Raw genomic sequence first — 20,852 nt, 5'->3', positions numbered from 1 at the left:
TACCACTATTTTACCTCTAAGGGGAACCCTTGGACTCTGTGCATGCTATTCCTTACTTTGAAATAGCACATACAGAGCCAACTTCCTACAAGGCGTCACTGTGGGGGCTCAGGGGGGACAACTTTGGTTACTCACAGTCTTGGAGTCGCCGGAGGGTCCTCCCTGAGGTGTTGGTTCTCCACCAGTTGAGTCGGGGACGCCGGGTGCAGTGTTGCAAGTCTCACGCTTCTTGCGGGGATTTGCAGGGGTCTTTAAATCTGCTCCTCTGTAACAAAGTTGCAGTTCTTTTGGAGCAGGGCCGTTGTCCTCGGGAGTTTCTTGTCTTTCTCGAAGCAGGGCAGTCCTCAGGGGATTCAGAGGTCGCTGGTCCCTTGGAAAGCTTCGCTGGAGCAGGTTTCTTTTGGGAGGCAGGAGACAGGCCGGTAAGTCTGGGGCCAAAGCAGTTGGTGTCTTCTGTTCTTCCTCTGCAGGGGTTTTTCAGCTCAGCAGTCCTCTTCTTCTTGTAGTTTCAGGAATCTAAATTCGTAGGTTCAGGGGAGCCCTTAAATACTAAATTTAAGGGCGTGTTTAGGTCTGGGGGGTTAGTAGCCAATGGCTACTAGCCCTGAAGGTGGGTACACCCTCTTTGTGCCTCCTCCCAAGGGGAGGGGGTCACATTCCTATCCCTATTGGGGGAATCCTCCTTCTACAAGATGGAGGATTTCTAAAAGTCAGAGTCACCTCAGCTCAGGACACCTTAGGGGCTGTCCTGACTGGCCAGTGACGACTCCTTGTTTTTCTCATTATCTCTCCTGGACTTGCCGCCAAAAGTGGGGGCTGGCTCCATGAGGCGGGCATCTCCAGTAGCTGGAGTGCCCTGGGGCATTGTAACACGAAGCTTGAGCCTTTGAAGCTCACTGCTAGGTGTTACAGTTCCTGCAGGGGGGAGGTGTGAAGCACCTCCACCCAGAGCAGGCTTTGTTTCTGTCCTCAGAGAGCACAAATGCTCTCACCGCATGGGGTCAGAAACTCATCTCTCAGCAGCAGGCTGGCACAGACCAGTCAGTCCTGCACTGAACAATTGGGTAAAATACAGGGGGTATCTCTAAGATGCCCTCTGTGTGCATTTTTTTATAAATCCAACACTGGCATCATCAGTGTGGGTTTATTATTCTGAGAAGTTTGATACTAAACTTCCCAGTATTCAGTGTAGCCATTATGGAGCTGTGGAGTTCGTTTTTGACAGACTCCCAGCCCATATACTCTTATGGCTACCCTGCACTTACAATGTCTAAGGTTTTGCTTAGACACTGTAGGGGCATAGTGCTCATGCACATATGCCCTCACCTGTGGTATAGTGCACCCTGCCTTAGGGCTGTAAGGCCTACTAGAGGGGTGACTTACCTATGCCACAGGCAGTGGGAAGTTGGCATGGCACCCTGAGGGGAGTGCCATGTCGACTTAGTCTTTTTCTCCCCACCAGCACACACAAGCTGGCAAGCAGTGTGTCTGTGCTGAGTGAGGGGTCTCTAGGGTGGCATAAGACATGCTGCAGCCCTTAGAGACCTTCCCTGGCATCAGGGCCCTTGGTACCAGGGGTACCAGTTACAAGGGACTTACCTGGGTGCCAGGGTTGTGCCAATTGTGGAAACAATGGTACATTTTAGGTGAAAGAACACTGGTGCTGGGGCCTGGTTAGCAGGGTCCCAGCACACTTCTCAGTCAAGTCAGCATCAGTATCAGGCAAAAAGTGGGGGGTAACTGCAACAGGGAGCCATTTCTTTACAAGACCCCTTGGTCTCCCATAGGAAACTATTGGAAACCCGACGCGTGTTTACACACTGCACCCGGCCGCCCCCGCGCTGCTGAGGGTGTACTTTTTGTGCTGACTCGTGTCCCCCCCGGTGCCCTACAAAACCCCCCTGGTCTGCCCTCCGAAGACGCGGGTACTTACCTGCTGGCAGACTGGAACCGGGGCACCCCCTTCTCTCCATTGAAGCCTATGTGTTTTGGGCACCTCTTTGACCTCTGCACCTGACCGGCCCTGAGCTGCTGGTGTGGTGACTTTGGGGATGCTCTGAACCCCCAACGGTGGGCTACCTTGGACCAAAAACTGAGACCTGTAAGTGACTTACTTACCTGTTAAAAATAACAATACTTTACCTCCCCCAGGAACTGTGAAAATTGCACTAAGTGTCCACTTTTAAAACAGCTATTTGTGTTTTATGTAAAAAGTATAAATGCTAATGTAATGATTCAAAGTTCCTAAAGTACTTACCTGCAATACCTACCAAATGAGATATTACATGTAGAATTTGAACCTGTGGTTCTTAAAATAAACTAAGAAAAGATATTTTTCTATAACAAAACCTATTGGCTGGATTTGTCTCTGAGTGTGTGTTCCTCATTTATTGCCTGTGTGTATGTACAACAAATGCTTAACACTACTCCTTTGATAAGCCTATTGCTCGACCACACTACCACAAAATAGAGCATTAGTATTATCTCTTTTTGCCACTATCTTACCTCTAAGGGGAACCCTTGGACTCTGTGCATGCTATTCCTTACTTTGAAATAGCACATACAGAGCCAACTTCCTACAGTTGGGTTAAGGGCATGGATTTTTACATGGGGTTGGAAAGACCCATATATAAGGAGCAAGGATGTGCCAGGAAACACTATATAATATGTAAAGGATGGGCAGAGGTACGGGGCATACAGCAGGACCGTGACCGAGTAGGCCTTGGGAGATGGATAATTTGGGAATGCTGGATGGTGGGCTCGGGAGATAACCAAGATATTAGAGATGTGGGTGACAGGGCAAAAGTGAATAAAATTCTGGACATAGAGACTCTATCTTTATTACCGGTGAGATGTGCAAGATATAGACTCCTGCCGCCGACAAATCTACTGTTGTATGTCATGATTGTATGGTGCGCTCTCTTTATTATACGTGAAAATGTCAATATATGGAAAATGTCACTTACCCAGTGTACATCTGTTCGTGGCATGAGACGCTGCAGATTCACATGCTGTGCATTATCCTGCCATCTAATGTTGGGCTCGGAGTGTTACAAGTTGTTTTTCTTCGAAGAAGTCTTTTCGAGTCACTAGACCGAGGGACTCCTCCCTTTCTGCTCCATTGCACATGGGCGTCGACTCCATCTTAGATTGTTTTCCCCGCAGAGGGTGAGGTAGGAGTTGTGTATATAGTAAAAGTGCCCATGCAATGGAGTGAGTATGTATTTACATAATGTGTATTAAAAAAATATATATATTTACAAATTTACAAATGTATAAGTTTAACAACTTATAATGGCTACAGACTGCCGGGGAGGCTGGACGGCGCATGTGAATCTGCAGCGTCTCATGCCACGAACAGATGTACACTGGGTAAGTGACATTTTCAGTTCGATGGCATGTGTAGCTGCAGATACACATGCTGTGCATAGACTAGTAAGCAGTTATCTCCCCAAAAGCGGTGGCTTAGCCTGTAGGAGTTGAAGTTGTCTGAAATATTGTTCGTAATACAGCCTGTCCTACCGTGGCTTGTTGTGTCGTTAACACATCTACACAGTAATGTTTTTTTAATGTATGAGGTGTAGACCATGTGGCTGCCTTACAGATTTCTGTCATAGGTATATTTCCTATAAAGGCCATTGTGTCGCCTTTCTTCCTAGTGGAGTGCGCCTTTGGCGTAATAGGCAGATCTCTTTTTGCTTTAATATAGCAGGTCTGAATACATTTCACTATCCATCTGGCAATGCCTTGTTTGAATATTGGGTTTCCTGCATGAGGTTTTTGAAAGGCTACAAACAATTGTTTTGTCTTGTGAAATTGTTTTGTTCTATCAATGTAATACATTAATGCTCTTTTGATGTCTAGCGTATGTAAGGCTCTTTCGGCTACTGAGTCTGGTTGTGGAAAAAAGACTGGGAGTTCCACTGTTTGGTTTAGGTGGAACAGTGATATAACTTTTGGTAAGAACTTTGGATTTGTCCGGAGAACCACTTTATGTTTATGTATTTGTATAAAGGGTTCTTGTATAGTGAATGCTTGAATTTCACTTACCCTTCTAAGAGATGTGATAGCTATTAGGAAGGCTACTTTCCAGGTTAAGTATTACATTTCACAAGAGTGCATGGGTTCAAATGGTGGACCCATGAGTCGTGTCAATACAATATAGAGGTTCCACGAGGGAACTGGTGGTCTTCTTGGGGGTATGATTCTCTTTAGACCCTCCATAAATGCTTTGATGACTGGGATTCTAAAGAGTGATGTTGAATGTGTAATCTGCAGATAGGCAGATATTGCTGTGAGATGTATTTTGATAGAAGAAAAGGCTAGGTTTGCTTTTTGTAAATGTAATAAATAGCTTACTATGTTCTTTGCAGAAGCGTGTAGTGGTTGGATTTGATTATGATGGCAATAATAAATCTTTTCCATTTGTTTGCGTAACAATGTCTTGTTGTAGGTCTTCTAGCTTGCTTAATGACCTCCATACATTCTTGTGTAAGGTCTAGATGTCCAAACTCTAAGACCTCAGGAGCCAGATTGCTAGATTGAGCGATGCTGGATTCAGGTGTCTGATCTGTTGCTTGTGTTGAGTTAACAGATCTGATCTGTTTGGTAGTTTGATATGAGGTACTACTGACCGGTCTAGTAGTGTTGTGTACCATGGTTGGCGAGCCCAGGTTGGTGCTATCAGTATTAGTTTGAGTCTGTTTTGACTCAGTTTGTTTACAAGATAAGGAAGGAGTGGGAGAGGGGGAAAAGCGTAGGCAAATATCCCTGACCAGCTCATCCATAACGCATTGCCCTTGGACTGAGGGTGTGGATACCTTGACGCAAAGTTTTGGCATTTTGCGTTTTCTTTTGTTGCGAATAGGTCTATTTCTGGTATTCCCCAGTGTTGAAAGTAAGTTTATAGTATCTGGGGATGAATTTCCCATTCGTGTGTTTGTTGGTAATCTCGACTGAGATTGTCGGCTAACTGATTTTGAATCCCTGGGATGTACTGTGCTATTAGGCGAATGTAATTGTGAATCGCCCAATGCCAAATCTTTTGTGCTAAGAGACACAGTTGTGATGAGTGTGTCCCTCCCTGTTTGTTTAGGTAATACATTGTTGTCATGTTGTCCGTTTTGACAAGAATGTGTTTGTGGGCTATTAGCGGTTGAAATGCTTTGAATACTAGAAACACTGCTAAGAGCTCTAGATGATTTATATGCAGTTGCCTCTGTTGAGCGTCCCATTGTCCCTGTATACTGTGCTGGTTGAGGTGTGCTCCCCACCCTATCATGGAAGCATCTGTTGTGATCACGTATTGAGGCACTGGGTCTTGGAATGGCCGCCCTTGGTTTAAATTTATATGATTCCACCATTGAAGCGAGGAGTGTGTTTGGCGGTCTATCAACACTAGATCTTGAAGTTGACCCTGTGCTTGTGTCCATTGTGTTGCTAGACATTGTTGTAATGGACGCATGTGTAGTCTTGCGTTTGGGACAATGGCTACGCATGAAGACATCATGCCTAGGAGTTTCATTACAAACCTTACTTGATAGTGTTAGTTTGGGTGCATGTTTAGTATTACATTTTGGAAGGCTTGTACCCTTTGTGGACTTGGAGTGGCAATCCCTTTTTGCGTGTTGATTGTTGCTTCTAAATATTGTTGTATTTGACACGGTTGTAGATGTGACTTTTGGTAGTTTATAGAGAACCCTCGTTTGTGAAGGGTTTCTATGACGTATTTTGTGTGTAGAAGACAGTTGCTGAGTGCTGGTTTTTATCAACCAATCGTCTAGGTAAGGAAATACATGCATGTGCTGCCTCCTGATGTGAGCAGCTACTACTGCAAGGCATTTTGTGAATACTCTTGGGGCTGTTGTTATGCCGAACGGTAACACTTTGAATTGGTAATGCACGCCTTGGATTACAAACCTCAAGTATTTCCTGTGGGAAGGATGTATGGGTGTGTGGAAATAAGCATCCTTGAGATCTAATGTTGACATGTAGTCCTGTTTGAGCAAGGGAATTACGTCTTGAAGTGTCACCATGTGAAAGTGATCTGATTTGATGTAAAGATTTAGCGTTCTGAGGTCTAATATGGGTCTCAGTGTTTTGTCCTTTTTTTGGGATTAGGAAATACAGGGAGTAAACACCTGTTCCTTTTTGATGGTTGGTACTAGTTCTATTGCTTCTTTTTGTAACAATGCTTGGACTTCTAGCTGTAACAGATCCAAGTGTTGTTTGGACATTTTGTGTGCTCTTGGAGGCACATCTGGTGGCAAGTGTAGGAATTCTATGCAATAACCATGTCGGATAATGTCTAGGACCCATGCGTCCGTAGTTATGTGTTCCCAGTTGTGGTAATTATCTGCAAATCTCCCCCCCACTGGTGTTGTGTGGTGGGGGTTTGTGACGTTGAAGTCACAGTTTAGTTTGTGGGGTTTTTGGGCTCTGGAATTTCCCTCTTGTGTTAGGGAACTGTCCACCCCTATATTGTCCTCGAAAACCTCCTCTCTGATATTGGCCCTGATATGTGGGTCTGACTTGTGAGGTGGAAGGCTCTGTGGTCTGGGCCCGAAACCCCCCTCTAAAGTGTGGCTTCCTAAAAGTGCCTCTGCTCTGTGGGGAGTAGAGCGCGCCCATGGCTTTGGCTATGTCTGTGACTTTCTTCAGTTTGTCTATCGCTGTATCCACCTCCGGCCCAAATAGTAGTTGTTCATTGAATGGCATATTTAGCCCTGCTTGCTGAATTTCGGGCTTAAATCCGGAGGTTCGTAGCCATGCACCGGCTGTCCTGGCCGCTGTGTCTGCTGAGTCCATGGCCGACCTTATTTGGTTGTTGGAGATACTTTGGACTTCCTCGACAACCTGTTGGGCACGTTTTTGGAACTCTTTGGGAAGATGTTGAATGAGATGTTGCATTTCATCCCAATGTGCCCTGTCGTATCTTGCTAGAAGAGCCTGAGAATTGGCAATTCGCCACTGATTGGCTGCTTGTACTGCCACCCTTTGCCTGCTGCATCGAATTTCCGACTTTCTTTGTCGGGTGGTGGTGCGTCTCCAGAAGTTTGTGAGTTCGCCCGTTTTCGGGCTGCTCCTACTACCACTGAATCTGGAGTTAACTGTTGTGTGATGTACACAGGGTCAGTAGGGGGAGGTTTATATTTCTTCTCCACCCTAGGCGTGATGGCTCTGCCTTTGACTGGGTCTTGAAACACCTGTTTAGCGTGTTTTAACATGCCTGGCAGCATTGGCAAGCTTTGGTATTGGCTGTGCGTAGATGACAGGGTGTTGAACAAGAAGTCATCTTCTATGGGCTCTGCATGCAATGCAACATTATGAAATGCAGCTGCCCTGGAAACCACTTGCATGTAAGCAGTATTGTCTTCAGGTGGTGAAGGTCTTGCTGGGTAGCATTCGGGACTATTGTCAGAAACAGGTGCGTCATACAAATCCTATGCATCCGGGTCATCTTGACTCATCCCTGTGTGCGTTGGTGACTGCATCATTGGGGGTGTTGCTACCGGGGACAGATGTTGCGAATGTAATGGTGATTGTTGTGGCGAAAATTGTGGTGGAGTTTTCTCTTTTGCCACTTTTGCCTTTGGCTGCCTTTCCACCTCTTGGAATGCGAGCTTCCCTTTCATTTTGATTGGAGGAAGAGTTCTAATTTTCCCGTGTCCTTTTGGATATGGAGCCTTCTTTGTGTGTGGTCAGGCTCTCCCATGCCCAGCTCTTGTTCAAATCTGTGGCCTTGTAATTGTGTGGAAAGGCCTTGTTCCTCTGTATAGGAGCTTTGTTTCGGCTCCGAGGACTAATGTTTCGGTACCGAAATTTTTGAGAGAGTCTTTTTCGGCTCCGAGGAAATCTTTTTGATTTTCGGTGTGCTGATCTCTCAGTGCCGTGTCTGTTCGGAGCCGGTATCTCGACCGGAGTCGGATGTCTTCGGCTGCTGGGGGGGCCTTTTTCGGTGCTGATGTTTGGTCACCGTGTTTTCAGGTAAAGCCATGGCCTATTGGCTGTGGCGTCCCTTGGGCCTTCATGATTTTTTTTGTGACTTTTTGCCGGGGCTGGTTTACTCACTGTTTGCTGCGTCTTCGGCTGCTCACTCTCGGACTCGTCCGAGTCCGAATCTCTAATGGCAAATGGCTCCTCTTCTTCGACGTTGGTGTGTCCGGCCAGTGTCAACGACATCTGGAGTCTTCGAGCTCTTCGATCCCGCAGGGTCGTCTTGGATCGAAATGCCCGACAGGCCTCGCAAGTATCCTTGTTGTGTTCAGGGGACAAACACAGATTACAGACCAAGTGCTGGTCTGTATAAGGATACTTAGCGTGGCAGTTGGGGCAGAAGCGGAAGGGGGTCCGGTCCATGAGCGTTGAAGATGGACGCGGTCGGGCCGACCAGGCCCCGCCGAGGCGTGGAAACCCCGAAGGGCTGCCGGAACTTTTGTTTCTTCTGTGTCGATGTGCTAACACTAACCCGGTACCGAGCGCAAACAATACCATCGAATTTTCCAATGGATAACTATCTTTTCCGAACCGAAACACGGAGCGTAGAGGAACACGTCCGAACCCGATGGGGGAAAGAAAACAATCTAAGATGGAGTCGTCGCCCATGCGCAATGGAGCTGAAAGGGAGGAATCCCTTGGTCGCGTGACTCGAAAAGACTTCTTCGAAGAAAAACAACTTGTAACACTCCGAGCCCAACACTAGATGGCAGGATAATGCACAGCATGTGTATCTGCAGCTACACATGCCATCGAACATATATATACATACATACATACACACACACACACACAAACATCCCGCCTCCCAAAACCCCCCCTCCCAAAATCTCTGTGTCGTTATAAATGCGGTGATGATTTATGTGAATGGATGTATGCAATTAATGGATGTCTGCGAAGGATACAAGAAGAAAGCTAGCTTTATATAATCTTAATCCATGAACTGTGAGTGGAGGAGAAGGCACTGAATAAACCTGTGTATCAACAGGTAATTTAGTAGATACTGTGAAATAATTGGTTTAGGATGTCATAAAGTACCATGGTAACCCTATTAGCACCTCATGACCAAATGAGGTAACAACACCTCTATAATAGTGCAGCCCACCTCCACACAAAATCCCATAACCACCACAAGGTCCTATGTCTACAAAAAACCCTTATCCACTAGGAAAGTCCACGTTAGCCCTTCAGTGGTAAAATATTCTGTTACTCCAGGACAGCAGACCCCATTACACAAATGCCACATTCCTGCAAAAATAAATCAACCATGGTCAAACAACAAAAACGACCCCTTTCTTCATTATAGCTATACAAATTACTAGTACTCAATTAACCGGCAAAACGCCAATTATGCTTCCAACAAGGGCTTGCAAGTTCCCACTCTGACCAGCACACTACTGTGAACAGCATGTTTTCTGGAAGTCTGGAAAACTTACTGCTACGCCACAGGCTGGTGTAATCAGACTGCAAAATGCGGCACTTTTTCATGGAACAAAAAAGACATGTTATCATGATCAGATGAGTAATTGTTAGCAAGTGTAAAATCAGAATAGGTGATCTTTTCCTGCGATGCACTCACCGTTCACCAAAAGAAACATCAAAGTTTTCAATGCGCACATCATAAGACTTGTTTTTTCCAGAGTTTTCCAAGCGGTTCTCTTTTTTGCTAGCAGCTTGGCTGGCTGAAGCTTCCTCTAGTATTCTGAAAATAAAAAGGACGGTGTTGGCGAACAGGGGAAAAACAATATACATCTTTGACACCATTAACTTTCACCATCCCTTCCAGAAGAGTGCAATGTAGCAAAGGCAACAAGTTACATGCAGGCATATAGCCTATCCTTAGACTCTTGAGAAGCATTTTTGGAATGCTGAGATGGGTACAAGAAAAAGGGCATTATGTGTGTGAGCAGTTAAATACCTAGTCAACACACTGCAGTCATCTTCCCTCTAGCATTTTACTATGGGTTTAAACTGCCTCTTCGTGTACTGTAGCACCTAGAGGCAGCAAAACTGCTATAGGAGACATCAGATACACATGTATACAAAAAGGTGATAGATGGAATGATTTAATGAATCTCACCCACCTGCTTATTATTCTCACTGCATATCAGTCCATCATTAATTTGCATCATCATGCTACCTCAGTTTGGAACTAGTAAAACGAAAATTATTCTTAACCCTGCTCCAGGCAGTTCGGGCTGGACACTTCCCACTAGAGCATGGCCAAAACTGATTTGCATAGGTCTGTGTCCAAACTCAGGTGGTACTGGGTGCAAAATAATGATGGACTGGGATATTGCCAGAGTAATAACCAGTGCCTGAGATTAATTCCAGCATTCCATCTATCACTTTTTTTGTATGCTTCACAACATCCTGAAAGAACAGAAAATTACTATTAGCAGCATGCTTTGCTGATGTTAGTCTAGAAACTGCTTAGTGCTGAGAATGACAGGAGGCACTATGAAACCAATTTAATAGAGGAGTAGACTGCTTCTTACAATGGTCCGGTTGTCTTCTGTGAATCCTTCTCTGTCCTCCTCTCTTGCTTGGCTTTCAGCTTGGCTTCAGCTTTCTCGAGTTTCTTTGAACTGACATTCTATAAAGTGCATGACAAAATGGCTGTTAAACACAATCTGCATCTACCTTGGTGTAAAACAAAAAACAAAAAAATGAAGTACATTAAATTTTACTTCATGTCACAGGCTTGCTAAATCCGGGATGTAGATTAACCAGTATACAAAGTGACCCATGGCGAAAAAAAAACCTTTAACTCCACATTATTTTCCAAGACATGATGGACATCGGTCTTCTTACACCAATATACAATCCTCTGCAGCACTAGAGGCAGACTGCTTGCTAGAAACAGAAAGAACTAAAACGTAAGTGCTTCAGTATGAGATTTAAAGTACACAAAAGTGATGGATGGAAATGTTGAAATTAATCTCAGCCAATGGAAATTACTTGGTCTGCATTCCAATCCATAGTTATTTTGCACACGATGCCCCCCTCAGTTGGGACCCAGGCATATGCAAATCTGTCTTGAACCTGCTCAAATGGGAACAGTCCAGCCTAAACTGCCAGTCCAGGTCCTTCCTGCACCAGAACACAAGCAGCCAATGACAGGTTTCACCCTAGATAAGGCTCACCAGCCAGGTATAGCTTGGTTCCAGTGAAAGTGCGCACAGAACCCACATCTGGGCATACCCCTCCCACTTAACAAGACATTAATGGTTGTTTCTCAGATCCACATCGAAATCCATAGTTGTTTTGCACACCATGCCACCTCAGTTTGGACCCAGCCATATGCAAATCAGTCTTGCAGGACCAATTTCCCCTAATTAGAGCTCATCTGCCAGGTGCTGAGATTAATTGAAGCATTATAACCATAACTTTGAGGTTGTTGCAGTTGAAGCCCTAAGTGCAACAGATGTGGGTTCGTGCACACTGTGCCACTGAAATTAAGCTAACAAGTCCTTATCAGGGCGAAACTAGTCATAGGGTGCTTGTATTCCTGTTCAGTGAGGACACTGTGTGGCAATTCAGACTGGACTGTTCTCACTGGAACCCACATATGGCTGGGTCATTATTATGGAAAGAAAATATTTAGTTTTCTTCACAAAGAAATTCTATCTTTATTTGCAAAGTTTCCTATTTGCGGCAGAAAAAGAGGAAAACAATCAGATCCCCCATGATCTGTGTATACTTTGCCTCCCTGACAATCACGTCCCAGACATATGTCCTCACTGTAGGACCTTTTCCAGGCATACCCTTGAGGATAGGGAGAAGATCTGCCTGCAAAGCAAGGAGGAGCTACACAGACAGCTACAGGTCAGTCCTCTGCTATTCATTCTGAGGACTCCACGAGAGGAAGATCCCAAAAAGACATACTGAAAAATAGCGGCGCTCTTGTTTAGTGTCGAAAAGCTCGAGGTGTGGTACAGTATCAACACGTTAGCCATTAAGGACTGTACAAACGTTTAAGAAGACACTAAGCGGAGAGACACACCACAACATGGAAACACTCATTGACGTCTAGTCACAAATGGTTTTTCCATTCGCAAATAGATAGATTCACGATTCTTCAGCACCTGCTTATCAGCGTCCTCCACAGCTTTCACATCAATATCACCCAGTGTTGTCAGCGACCACTAACTGCAACTCCTGCTATTCATCTGCCTCCTACTCTATGTTACTGCCTTTGGGGTCTCAACCTCCACCAGTAGCACCAAGGCGATCCAAATATCCTCTACTTAGATAATGATCTCATGACAAATCTGGGATCGAGAAAATAAAAATGCCTGTCTCAATTTAGAATGCCTTTATGTGAGTACAATAGCCATAGCTTAAATGTCACCCGACACTGAAGTAGTAATAAACCTCACCAATACCACATGATTTATCACTCAAATATCTGCTTCAAATATATTTTGGAAATTCAACCATCAGGTCATCAGTTCTGAAAATACAAGTTTTTGTCTGGAATACACACTTTTCAATTTTGGCATACGTTTATTTATTCAAGTAAAAGCTTCTTGTGCCGTAGGCTGGACTGGACACAGGAGAGCTACTTACAGGTAGCTGAGAGCTACCAGTTGCCCACGAGCTACTAGTTACAGCCTGCTCTAGATACCCTCCCTCTTCTAGACATTCTTCTAGGTGTAGACATCTATCTAGGACAAGTTTATTTCCACACAACGTCCTCTGTCACAGAGTTTTTCACTGCCATTGACTGACTCTCCTCCGCCAAGACTTCGCCACCAGTTGATATTAACACGTTTCAGGAGGTGCTCTCCCGGGGAGCAAAGAAAATGAACATACTTCTGACATCTCCTACAGCTACAGTGTCTGATTTTCAAACCTCTTCACCAGCGGTCATTTTTTACACGTGCATCAGTTAAAGCTGCACCATCCAGGTTGCAACATAAATATGTACCTTCTAATTCAGATCTTTCATTGTTTCGACCAGACCCTCCGCCTGAATCTGTTGTCGTCCTAACAGCAAAAAAGGTTCATGCAACTGTTTCCTCATTTATGGATCCACAAGCCAAGGAAAACAGATAACTTGATTGTCGGATAAAAGGGATGCGGTACAGCAACCACTAATACGAAGCTGGCAAGTGCTATTGCCCTTCTGGGCACATATAACCAATCTTTATGGGACTCCTTTCAACAATTTGCCACCGATATGTTAAGAGCCTGTAGAGATGGCTTCAGTGAAGTTTTGAATGAGGGCATGATGGTGTCCAAACACATGATCAGTGCGACTGCTGCCTCATTTGTGGTGATGGCACATGGATACTATCATAGATTGGCCTTAAGGAGGCATTCTTGGCTATGACTAATGTCCTTACATCAAACAATGAGTTGGAATAGTACCATGAGAGAGTCCCAGAGGTTGGACTTATTACAAGGATCCTCCCATCATCTTTGGTGTGGTTGCTGTAACGCCGTAAGTGGCCAAGGTAATGCCCAAGCGTGGGTGTCTCACTCATTATGCCACTGGAAAAAAGCTGCACCCCACTGAGGAGCCCAATGAGGGCAAAATCAGTCTTGGGTTGCTTGTGGTCCGTGTCAGAGAGGCCCTGGCCTGTAGCAGGGCCAAAACTGATTTGCACACGGGTAGATCTAATCTGAGGTGGCATGGAGGGCAAAAGAATGAGGGTTTGTAATGGTACCCCCAAGCGACTGCCAGAGGTTAGTCTTACTGCAAGCATTCCTCCCATCACCTTTTGTGTGTTTGGTGTAACACCCTAAGTGGCCAAGGACATCTACAGACCAGGGTCCCCTGCTCACTGTGCACTGGGACCAAAATACATCAGACTGAAGAGCCCCAGTAGAGCGACACTGGTGTTGGGTTACTTCTGTTTCAATACAGTGGACTTGGCAGTTTTGCCTGGACTGTTTCTACTGGAGCTGGGTCAAGATATTTGCATACGACTGGGTCTAATCTGAGGTGGCATTGTGGGCAAAAGAAAGATGGCTTGGAATGCTACAACAAGCTATTGCCAGTGGTTACATTTATTGCAAGCGTCTCTGTAGGAAGTTGGCTCTGTATATACTATCTCAAAGTGAGAGGTAGTGTGCACAGAGTCCGGGGGTTCCCCTTAGAGGTTGATAGTGGCAAAATTAGATAATACTAATGCTCTATTTTGTGGTAGTGTGGTTGAGCAGTAGGCTTATCAGAGGGTAGTGTTTGTTGTACACACACAGGCAATAAATGAGGAACACAAACTCAAAGACTTAACTCCAGGCCAATAGTTTTTATATAGAAAAATATCTTTATTTTAGAACCACAAGATTCAAGATTTGAAGTAAATACATAAAATGCAGGGTACTTCACACAAGTAGGTATAGAAATGTGATTTAAAAACAGTAGTACACACAGTTTAGGTTAAAATGGCAGTAAGCTATTTTAAAAGTGGACACCGCAAAAATCAATAGTTCCTGGGGGAGGTAAGTTTGGTTAAGTTTTTCAGGTAAGTAAAACACTTAGAGTCAGTCTACTGGGCATAGGCAGCCCACCATTGGGGGTTCAAGGCATCCCCAAAGCCACAGCACCAGCAACACAGGGCCGGTCAGGTGCAGAGGTCAAAGGAGGGCCCAAAACACATAGGCGCCTATGAAGAACAGCAGTGCTCCGGTCCTAGTCTGCTTACAGATAAGTATCTACATTCTAGGGGAACAGACCAGGGGGGTTTTGTAGAGCACTTGGGGAGGTGGGTTGGGGGTGGGGGGCCAGGGGAGGTTACACAAGCCCACAAAACACACCCTCAGTGGCACAGGGGCGGCCGGGTGCAGTAGGCAAAGTAGGCATCGGGTTTGCTATTGAAAGCAATGGAGGGACCCAGGGGTCACTTAGGCGATGGGCAGGGCACAGGGGGGCTTCTCGGGCAAGCCACCAACTGGGTTAGGATGAGGGCCGCCTGCTGGTCCCTCCTGCAATGGTGGGTGGTTCCTCTCGGTCCTGGGGGCTGCGGGTGCAGTGCTTGGTCCAGGCATCGGGTTCCTTGTTACCAGGCAGTCGTGGTCAGGGGAGCTTCTGGGTCCTCTCTGCAGGTGTCGTTGCGGGAGTGCAGGAGGGTCGACTCTGTGTGACCACGTCGTCGTAGTCGCCTGGGAGTCCACTCTGCAGTGTTGGTTCTCCTGAACTCGAGCCGGGAAAGTCTGGTGCAGAGTGTGAAGTCTCACGCTTCCGGCGGAAAGAGAGTTCTTTGAAAGTTGTTTCTTTGTTGCTAAGTTGTTGCAGGTTTTGAACAGTGCCACTATTCTCTGGAGTTTCTTGGTCCTTTGGGTTCAGGGCAGTCCTCTGAGTCCTCAGAGGTCGCTGGTCCCTGTCAGATGCGTCTCTGTGCAGGTTCTTTTAGCCTGGAGACAGACCGGTAGGGCTGAGGCCAAGTCAGTTGTCGAGTCCGTCGTCTCTGCGGGGCTTTCAGGTCAGCAGTCCTTGTTGTAGGTTGCAGGAATCTGATTTCCTGGGTTCGGGGTCATTCCTAAATACCAAATTTAGGGGTCCGTTTGGCTCTGGGGGCAGTAGCCAATGGCTACTGTCCTTGAGGGTGGCTACACCCTCCTTGTGCCTCCTCCCTGAGGGAATGCGGGCACATCCCTATTCCTTTTGGGGGAATCCTCCAAAACCAAGATGGAGGATTTCTTATGGCAGGGGTCACCTCATCTCAGGACACCTTAGGGGCTGTCCTGACTGGTGGGTGACGACTCCTTGTTTTTCTCATTATCTCCTCTAGATTTGCCGCCAAACGTGGGGGCTATGTCCAGGGGGGCAGGCATCTCCACTAGTTGGAGTGCCAGGGGGCATTGAAAGACGAAGCCTGAGCCTTTGAGGCTCACGGCTAGGTGTTACAGTTCCTGCAGGGGGGAGGTGTTCAGCACCTCCACCCAGTGCAGGCTTTGTTTCTGGCCTCAGGGAGTACAAAGGCTCTCACCCCAGGGGGGTCAGAAACTCGTCTCAGTGGCAGGTTAGCAAAGACCAGTTAGTCTTGCACTGAAGGAGAGGGTAAAATACAGGGGGCATCTCTAAGATGCTCTGTGTGTGCATTTTTTTAAATAAATCCAACGCTGGCATCAGTGTGGGTTTATTTTTCTGAGAAGTTTGATACCAAACTTCCCAGTATTCAGTGTAGCCATTATGGAGCTGTGGAGTTCGTTTTGATAAACTCCCAGACCATATACTTAATATGGCCACACTGTACTTACAATGTCTAAGAATGGACTTGGACACTGTAGGGGCATATTGCTCATGCAGCTAAGCCCTCACCTGTGGGATAGTGCTCCCTACCTTAGGGTTGTAAGGCCTGCTAGAGGGGTGACTTACTGATGCCACAGGCAGTATTTTGTGTGCAAGGTATCCTGAGGGGGATGCCATGTCGACTTTGACTTTTTCTACCCACCAACACACACAATCTGCAATGGCAGTGTGCATGTCTTAGGTGAGGGGTCCCTTAGGGTAGCACAACACATGCTACAGCCCTTAGGGACCTTCCCTGGTCACAGGGCCTTTGGTACCACTGGTATCTTTTACAAGGGGCTTATCTGTGTGCCAGTGGTGTGCCAATTGTGGAAACAATGGTACATTTTTTGTGAAAGAACACTGGTGCTGGGGCCTGGTTAGCAGGGTCTCAGCACACTTCTTAGTCAAGTCAGCATCAATATCAGGCAAAAAGTGGGGGGGGTAACTGCAACAGGGAACCATTTTCCTACAGTCTCCCATCTCCTTTTGCGCATTCGATATGACTAGGGTCCCTCAAGCCAAATTCCTCAACTTGCCTCTAGGAGTAATACAGACGATGAGCTGGCTTGTATGAAAGCAGAAACACTCCTACAGGCCACATAATCATTGATTTACCCACAGATGGTTCAAACCCCCTCATTGGGCCTCAAGGTCAACAACAGCAGCACCACAGGCCTTCCCAACAACAAATGCATCAACCAAAAGGTAAAGCATGTCACTAATTGCCTGCAGCAGGAAAACTTCTTGCAGGGAGGAAACAGTGAGTCTTACCCCCCCCCCCTCAATTCCATTACCCACTCCAGAGGAGACAGCCTGGCCAACTACCGGGAAGAGGGAAGGCCCATTACAAAAGGCTCATGGGTACTGAATATTGTTTAGAAGGGCTACTGTCCAAGATTCACCCATCCTCAACCAGCTATACCACCAAAGAAGTTTCCACATAACATCTGGAAAGGCATCAACAAGAAACACATATGCTTCTACAGAAGCACATAGTCGGAGGTTTTATTTCTCTCCTAGAATGGAATGGGTATTTATTCCTGTTATTTTTCGGCAACAAAAGGTTCAAAAAATGAATTAAAACCCATGCTGGAACTAAAAGTAGCAAAAAAGCATGATAGCATTATATCAAATTTACCTGCAGATTCATTTGCTGGATTGGCTATGTTCCACAGATTTTCAATATGCATAATTCCATACACTGATATCCCAGAAGAAACTCAAATTCCTCAGATTTGCGGTTCTCATCAAAAACTACCAGGACAAAGCTCTTCCGTTTCGCCTCAAGTCTGCCCCGGAGACATTCTGGAAATGCATGGCTGTTATGGCAGCATGCAGTGTACAGGGTTTTGTCTGCACAATAATCTCAATGTCACACAAGTGTTAGATCAGTTGATGCATGGGTGCAAATTTGAAGACCGGCTGTATTTTCTGAGAATGGCATAAACGTGTAGACTTTGGTAACATCCATACCGCCAAGGATTTATAGAGCAAGCTAAAAATCTTACTGGTGTTGTCTTAGTTGACCCATGCTCATAACATTTTCGGGAGAAGACAATGACATCCTGCCATCCTACTGTTCACTACTCATAGGGACGGAAACTTCTGGTGAGAAGTCTGCTACACTGCATGGGCTCAAAGGGCTAGTGGAGGAGACGAACATCTGCTGCACATGAACAAACAACCACATTATCAAAAAGAATCAGCCATTGGGATAACAACATAGTCTACCCATTGGATCCATGAAAATTATTGCAGGATATATTAGTCATAAAAGGCTGTAACAACAGACAGAGGGACTTCAGATGGCAGTGGATACTGCTGTGCGGCCTGAACACTGTATGTCCTTCTGCCGTGGCGCTTGCCGTGAACTCTAGCCTGGGGTCACCGGCGTTGCTTTGAAGAGACGTAAGAGATCTTATCTGCATTGTCTGCGCTATGTCATTATTTGGTTAGTCGTTAAATCAGTGTAACTGCTTTAGAAGATCACCTGTACTTTTTCTTTTTACATTGCTGATATCTCATGAATTTCTGCTATCAATTAATTGGCATTATAACTTAATTTGGAGTGGCTGTTTCCTGTTGTTTCTACATTCACACTTGCCCACAAAAAAAAAAAAAAAAAAAAAACATATTGTATTAGGTGTTGCAAGCTGTGCACACCAGTCCAAGGCACAGGGCATCTCATGAATAAGGCACAAGATCTTCGTTGATCCGTGACTAAATGACTAGCATATCAAGGTATCAACTTCTTAGCAAGTTTGCTAACATTTCAGTGTGACAGTCTCTACTCTCAGTCATTTTGAGCAACATGTCTGTCATTTCCAGAGCAGTTGCTCCACTATCTCCAAGTGGTTCTGGATCCTGTAAAGGCAAAAGTGTATCCTTTGGAGGAGAGACTTATCCATATTTCTGAACTGTCACAATCTGTTGAAAACCATCCATTCAACAGAGGGGGCTTTTTGCCCATTATGTGCTTCACGGTATCCTGAGTCTCTCTGGCCTCAATACCCACTTGAAAGGAGTCCATTATATGAAGATCTGGAAGACCAGCAGGGTCAGGTCACTCTCATTGAATGTAGCACATTCTTTTAAGTAGTGGTGTTATGAGAAGACCCTACTCAGCTGATTGCCTTTTCATCAGGATGTTCCAACCCAGACAACAGTGATCAGTGCCTCCCTCACAGGCTGGAGAGCACACATCAATCACCCTCAAATTCGGGGAATGTGGACCTCTATAAAAAAAAAAAAAAAGAAACAATATACATCTATGGAGTTGAGGACTATTCCTTCCATTCTTCAGGGCAGACTTCCTCCTTATTCAGACAGACAAAACAGCAACTATACACTATCTGAACAAGTAGGGAGGAACGAGGTACAGGGCTTTGTCACCAGAAGGCCAAACTATCTGCAACTGGTAAATAGACAAAGGCTTGAGGATCACTGCATCCCATCTCCTGTGGGCCCAGACCATTCAGGCAGACTCCCCAAACAGTTTGATTCATAACAACCACAAGAGTGACCTCAATGACATAGTGATTTACATATTTTGCAAATGTGGTTTCCCTTAATTGGGTGATCTTATTGCAACGGCAGAGGAAAAAAAAAAAAAAATTAAAAAAAGAAGGGAAAAAAAGGCACAGATTTCAAGGTTCTACCTACCGGGGAAAAGAGGAATGCCCTATGGATCGACTGGTCCAGCAAATTCCTCTACTATCCACCCCCAAACTCCTCCCAAATACCGCTGCTTTCAGCAGAAATCATCAACCTGTCCTACTCAACAGCCAGAATTATTTTAATAGCTCTGGACTGGCCATGTCATTGGTGGTTCACAGACCTTCTCTGCGTCAGAAAAACTCGACAGGAAATGACTGTGCAGACCAGACCTTTTCCTCAAGTTTTGGAGGCCTGATGCTACATCCTAACTGACCATCCTCGACTTTGGCAGCTTGGTTCCAGAACGTATCCAATACGGACACTTGAGTCTTCCACATGACTGTATGGACATTCTAAGAGAAGCTTAACATCCATTTACAATAGCTTCCTACTCCTTCAAATGAAAGAGCCCTATATATGGTGTTCTGACAACTTTCATCTGGCCACCGGCCAAGAACAAGCTTTGCTATCATACTTAATTTGATGAAATCTGGTTTCAATTTTCTTCAATTAAAGGTACCTTAGCAACTATTGCTGCCTATGGACAATGTACTTTACAATCCTCTTTTTTTCCCCCAGATTCCCAGTACATAGTCCATCTGCTCCCTGGGAAATGAACTCTGCACTTTTATGTTTTATGGATTCACCTTTTATCTTTGTAATCATTGTGAGGGTGTAATTACGGCAATCTTCTCAGAGAGCCTCTGAATACAGTACATGGCTTAGGGGAAAACAGTAAAGGAGAACCGCAGCAGAGTACATACTTTGGGTAAAATACTCTTGAGCCAATGATGGAGTTAATAAGTGATAAAAACAAACAAATATAGTCAGTGGCATCACTGCAGAGGAACAGAAAGGCCAAAAGTAGCAACTGCACCAAGAAATTGTATGAGAAATACAATGGAGGAAATGGGAGAAAAATGGCAGGAGGAGAGAACCCACAAACAAGAAACAGAACTGTGAAGTGTTTAAAGCTATATTTCAGATAAAAACACCAGGAAGGGAAGTAAAGGAAGAGAAAGGGGGCAGGAACACAGGACAGAACATGAGACGGTACAGGAAGAGAAATTAGATAACAGTGCTGGGAACAGAAAAGACAGTGAGAGCCACATGACTAGGGCACTCACTAAGCAGCAGCAATAAGAACAGGGTGTATTAGGCCTATGAATAGCTAATGCTGAGCAAGGATACATACTAAGGAAATGTGATCAGAAGAGGGAATCAGGGTGATGTGAGGGTAGCTAACAGTACTCAGTCGGTGTCAAACAATTAAATTCCACACAGGTGGGGCCCTCAGGAGTGTTAGATTACACTGAAGCCAACCGGTTTGGCTTCAAACTCCTAAAATAACACTAAGGACATTTATAAAGTTCTTACCGAAGCTTGATCTTTCTTCATTAATAAAACAGTCACAGGCTCAATGGCTAGATCTGAAAAAGAAAAAAAGGACTTTAGT

The 20,852-nt window shown here is 45.3% G+C and overlaps 1 protein-coding gene across 1 annotated transcript in view; it reads right to left on the bottom strand.

Moving 5' to 3' along the window:
* Positions 1–20,852, bottom strand: part of ABCF3 (ATP binding cassette subfamily F member 3) — a 209,653-nt gene that overhangs the window by 164,122 nt on the left and 24,679 nt on the right. The window contains exons 4-6 of the mRNA XM_069212945.1: positions 20,774–20,826; positions 10,494–10,591; positions 9,575–9,697 (exon numbers count right to left, since the gene is read on the bottom strand). Of these exons, the coding sequence (XP_069069046.1) occupies positions 9,575–9,697; positions 10,494–10,591; positions 20,774–20,826 (274 nt within the window). The remainder of the gene's footprint in view (positions 1–9,574; positions 9,698–10,493; positions 10,592–20,773; positions 20,827–20,852) is intronic.

The sequence above is a fragment of the Pleurodeles waltl genome, chromosome 11 (genome assembly GCF_031143425.1).
Source record: "Pleurodeles waltl isolate 20211129_DDA chromosome 11, aPleWal1.hap1.20221129, whole genome shotgun sequence".
NCBI lineage: Eukaryota > Metazoa > Chordata > Amphibia > Caudata > Salamandridae > Pleurodeles > Pleurodeles waltl.
Note: the sequence above shows the minus strand (reverse complement) of the source record. Positions and strands in the feature narration are given on the sequence as shown.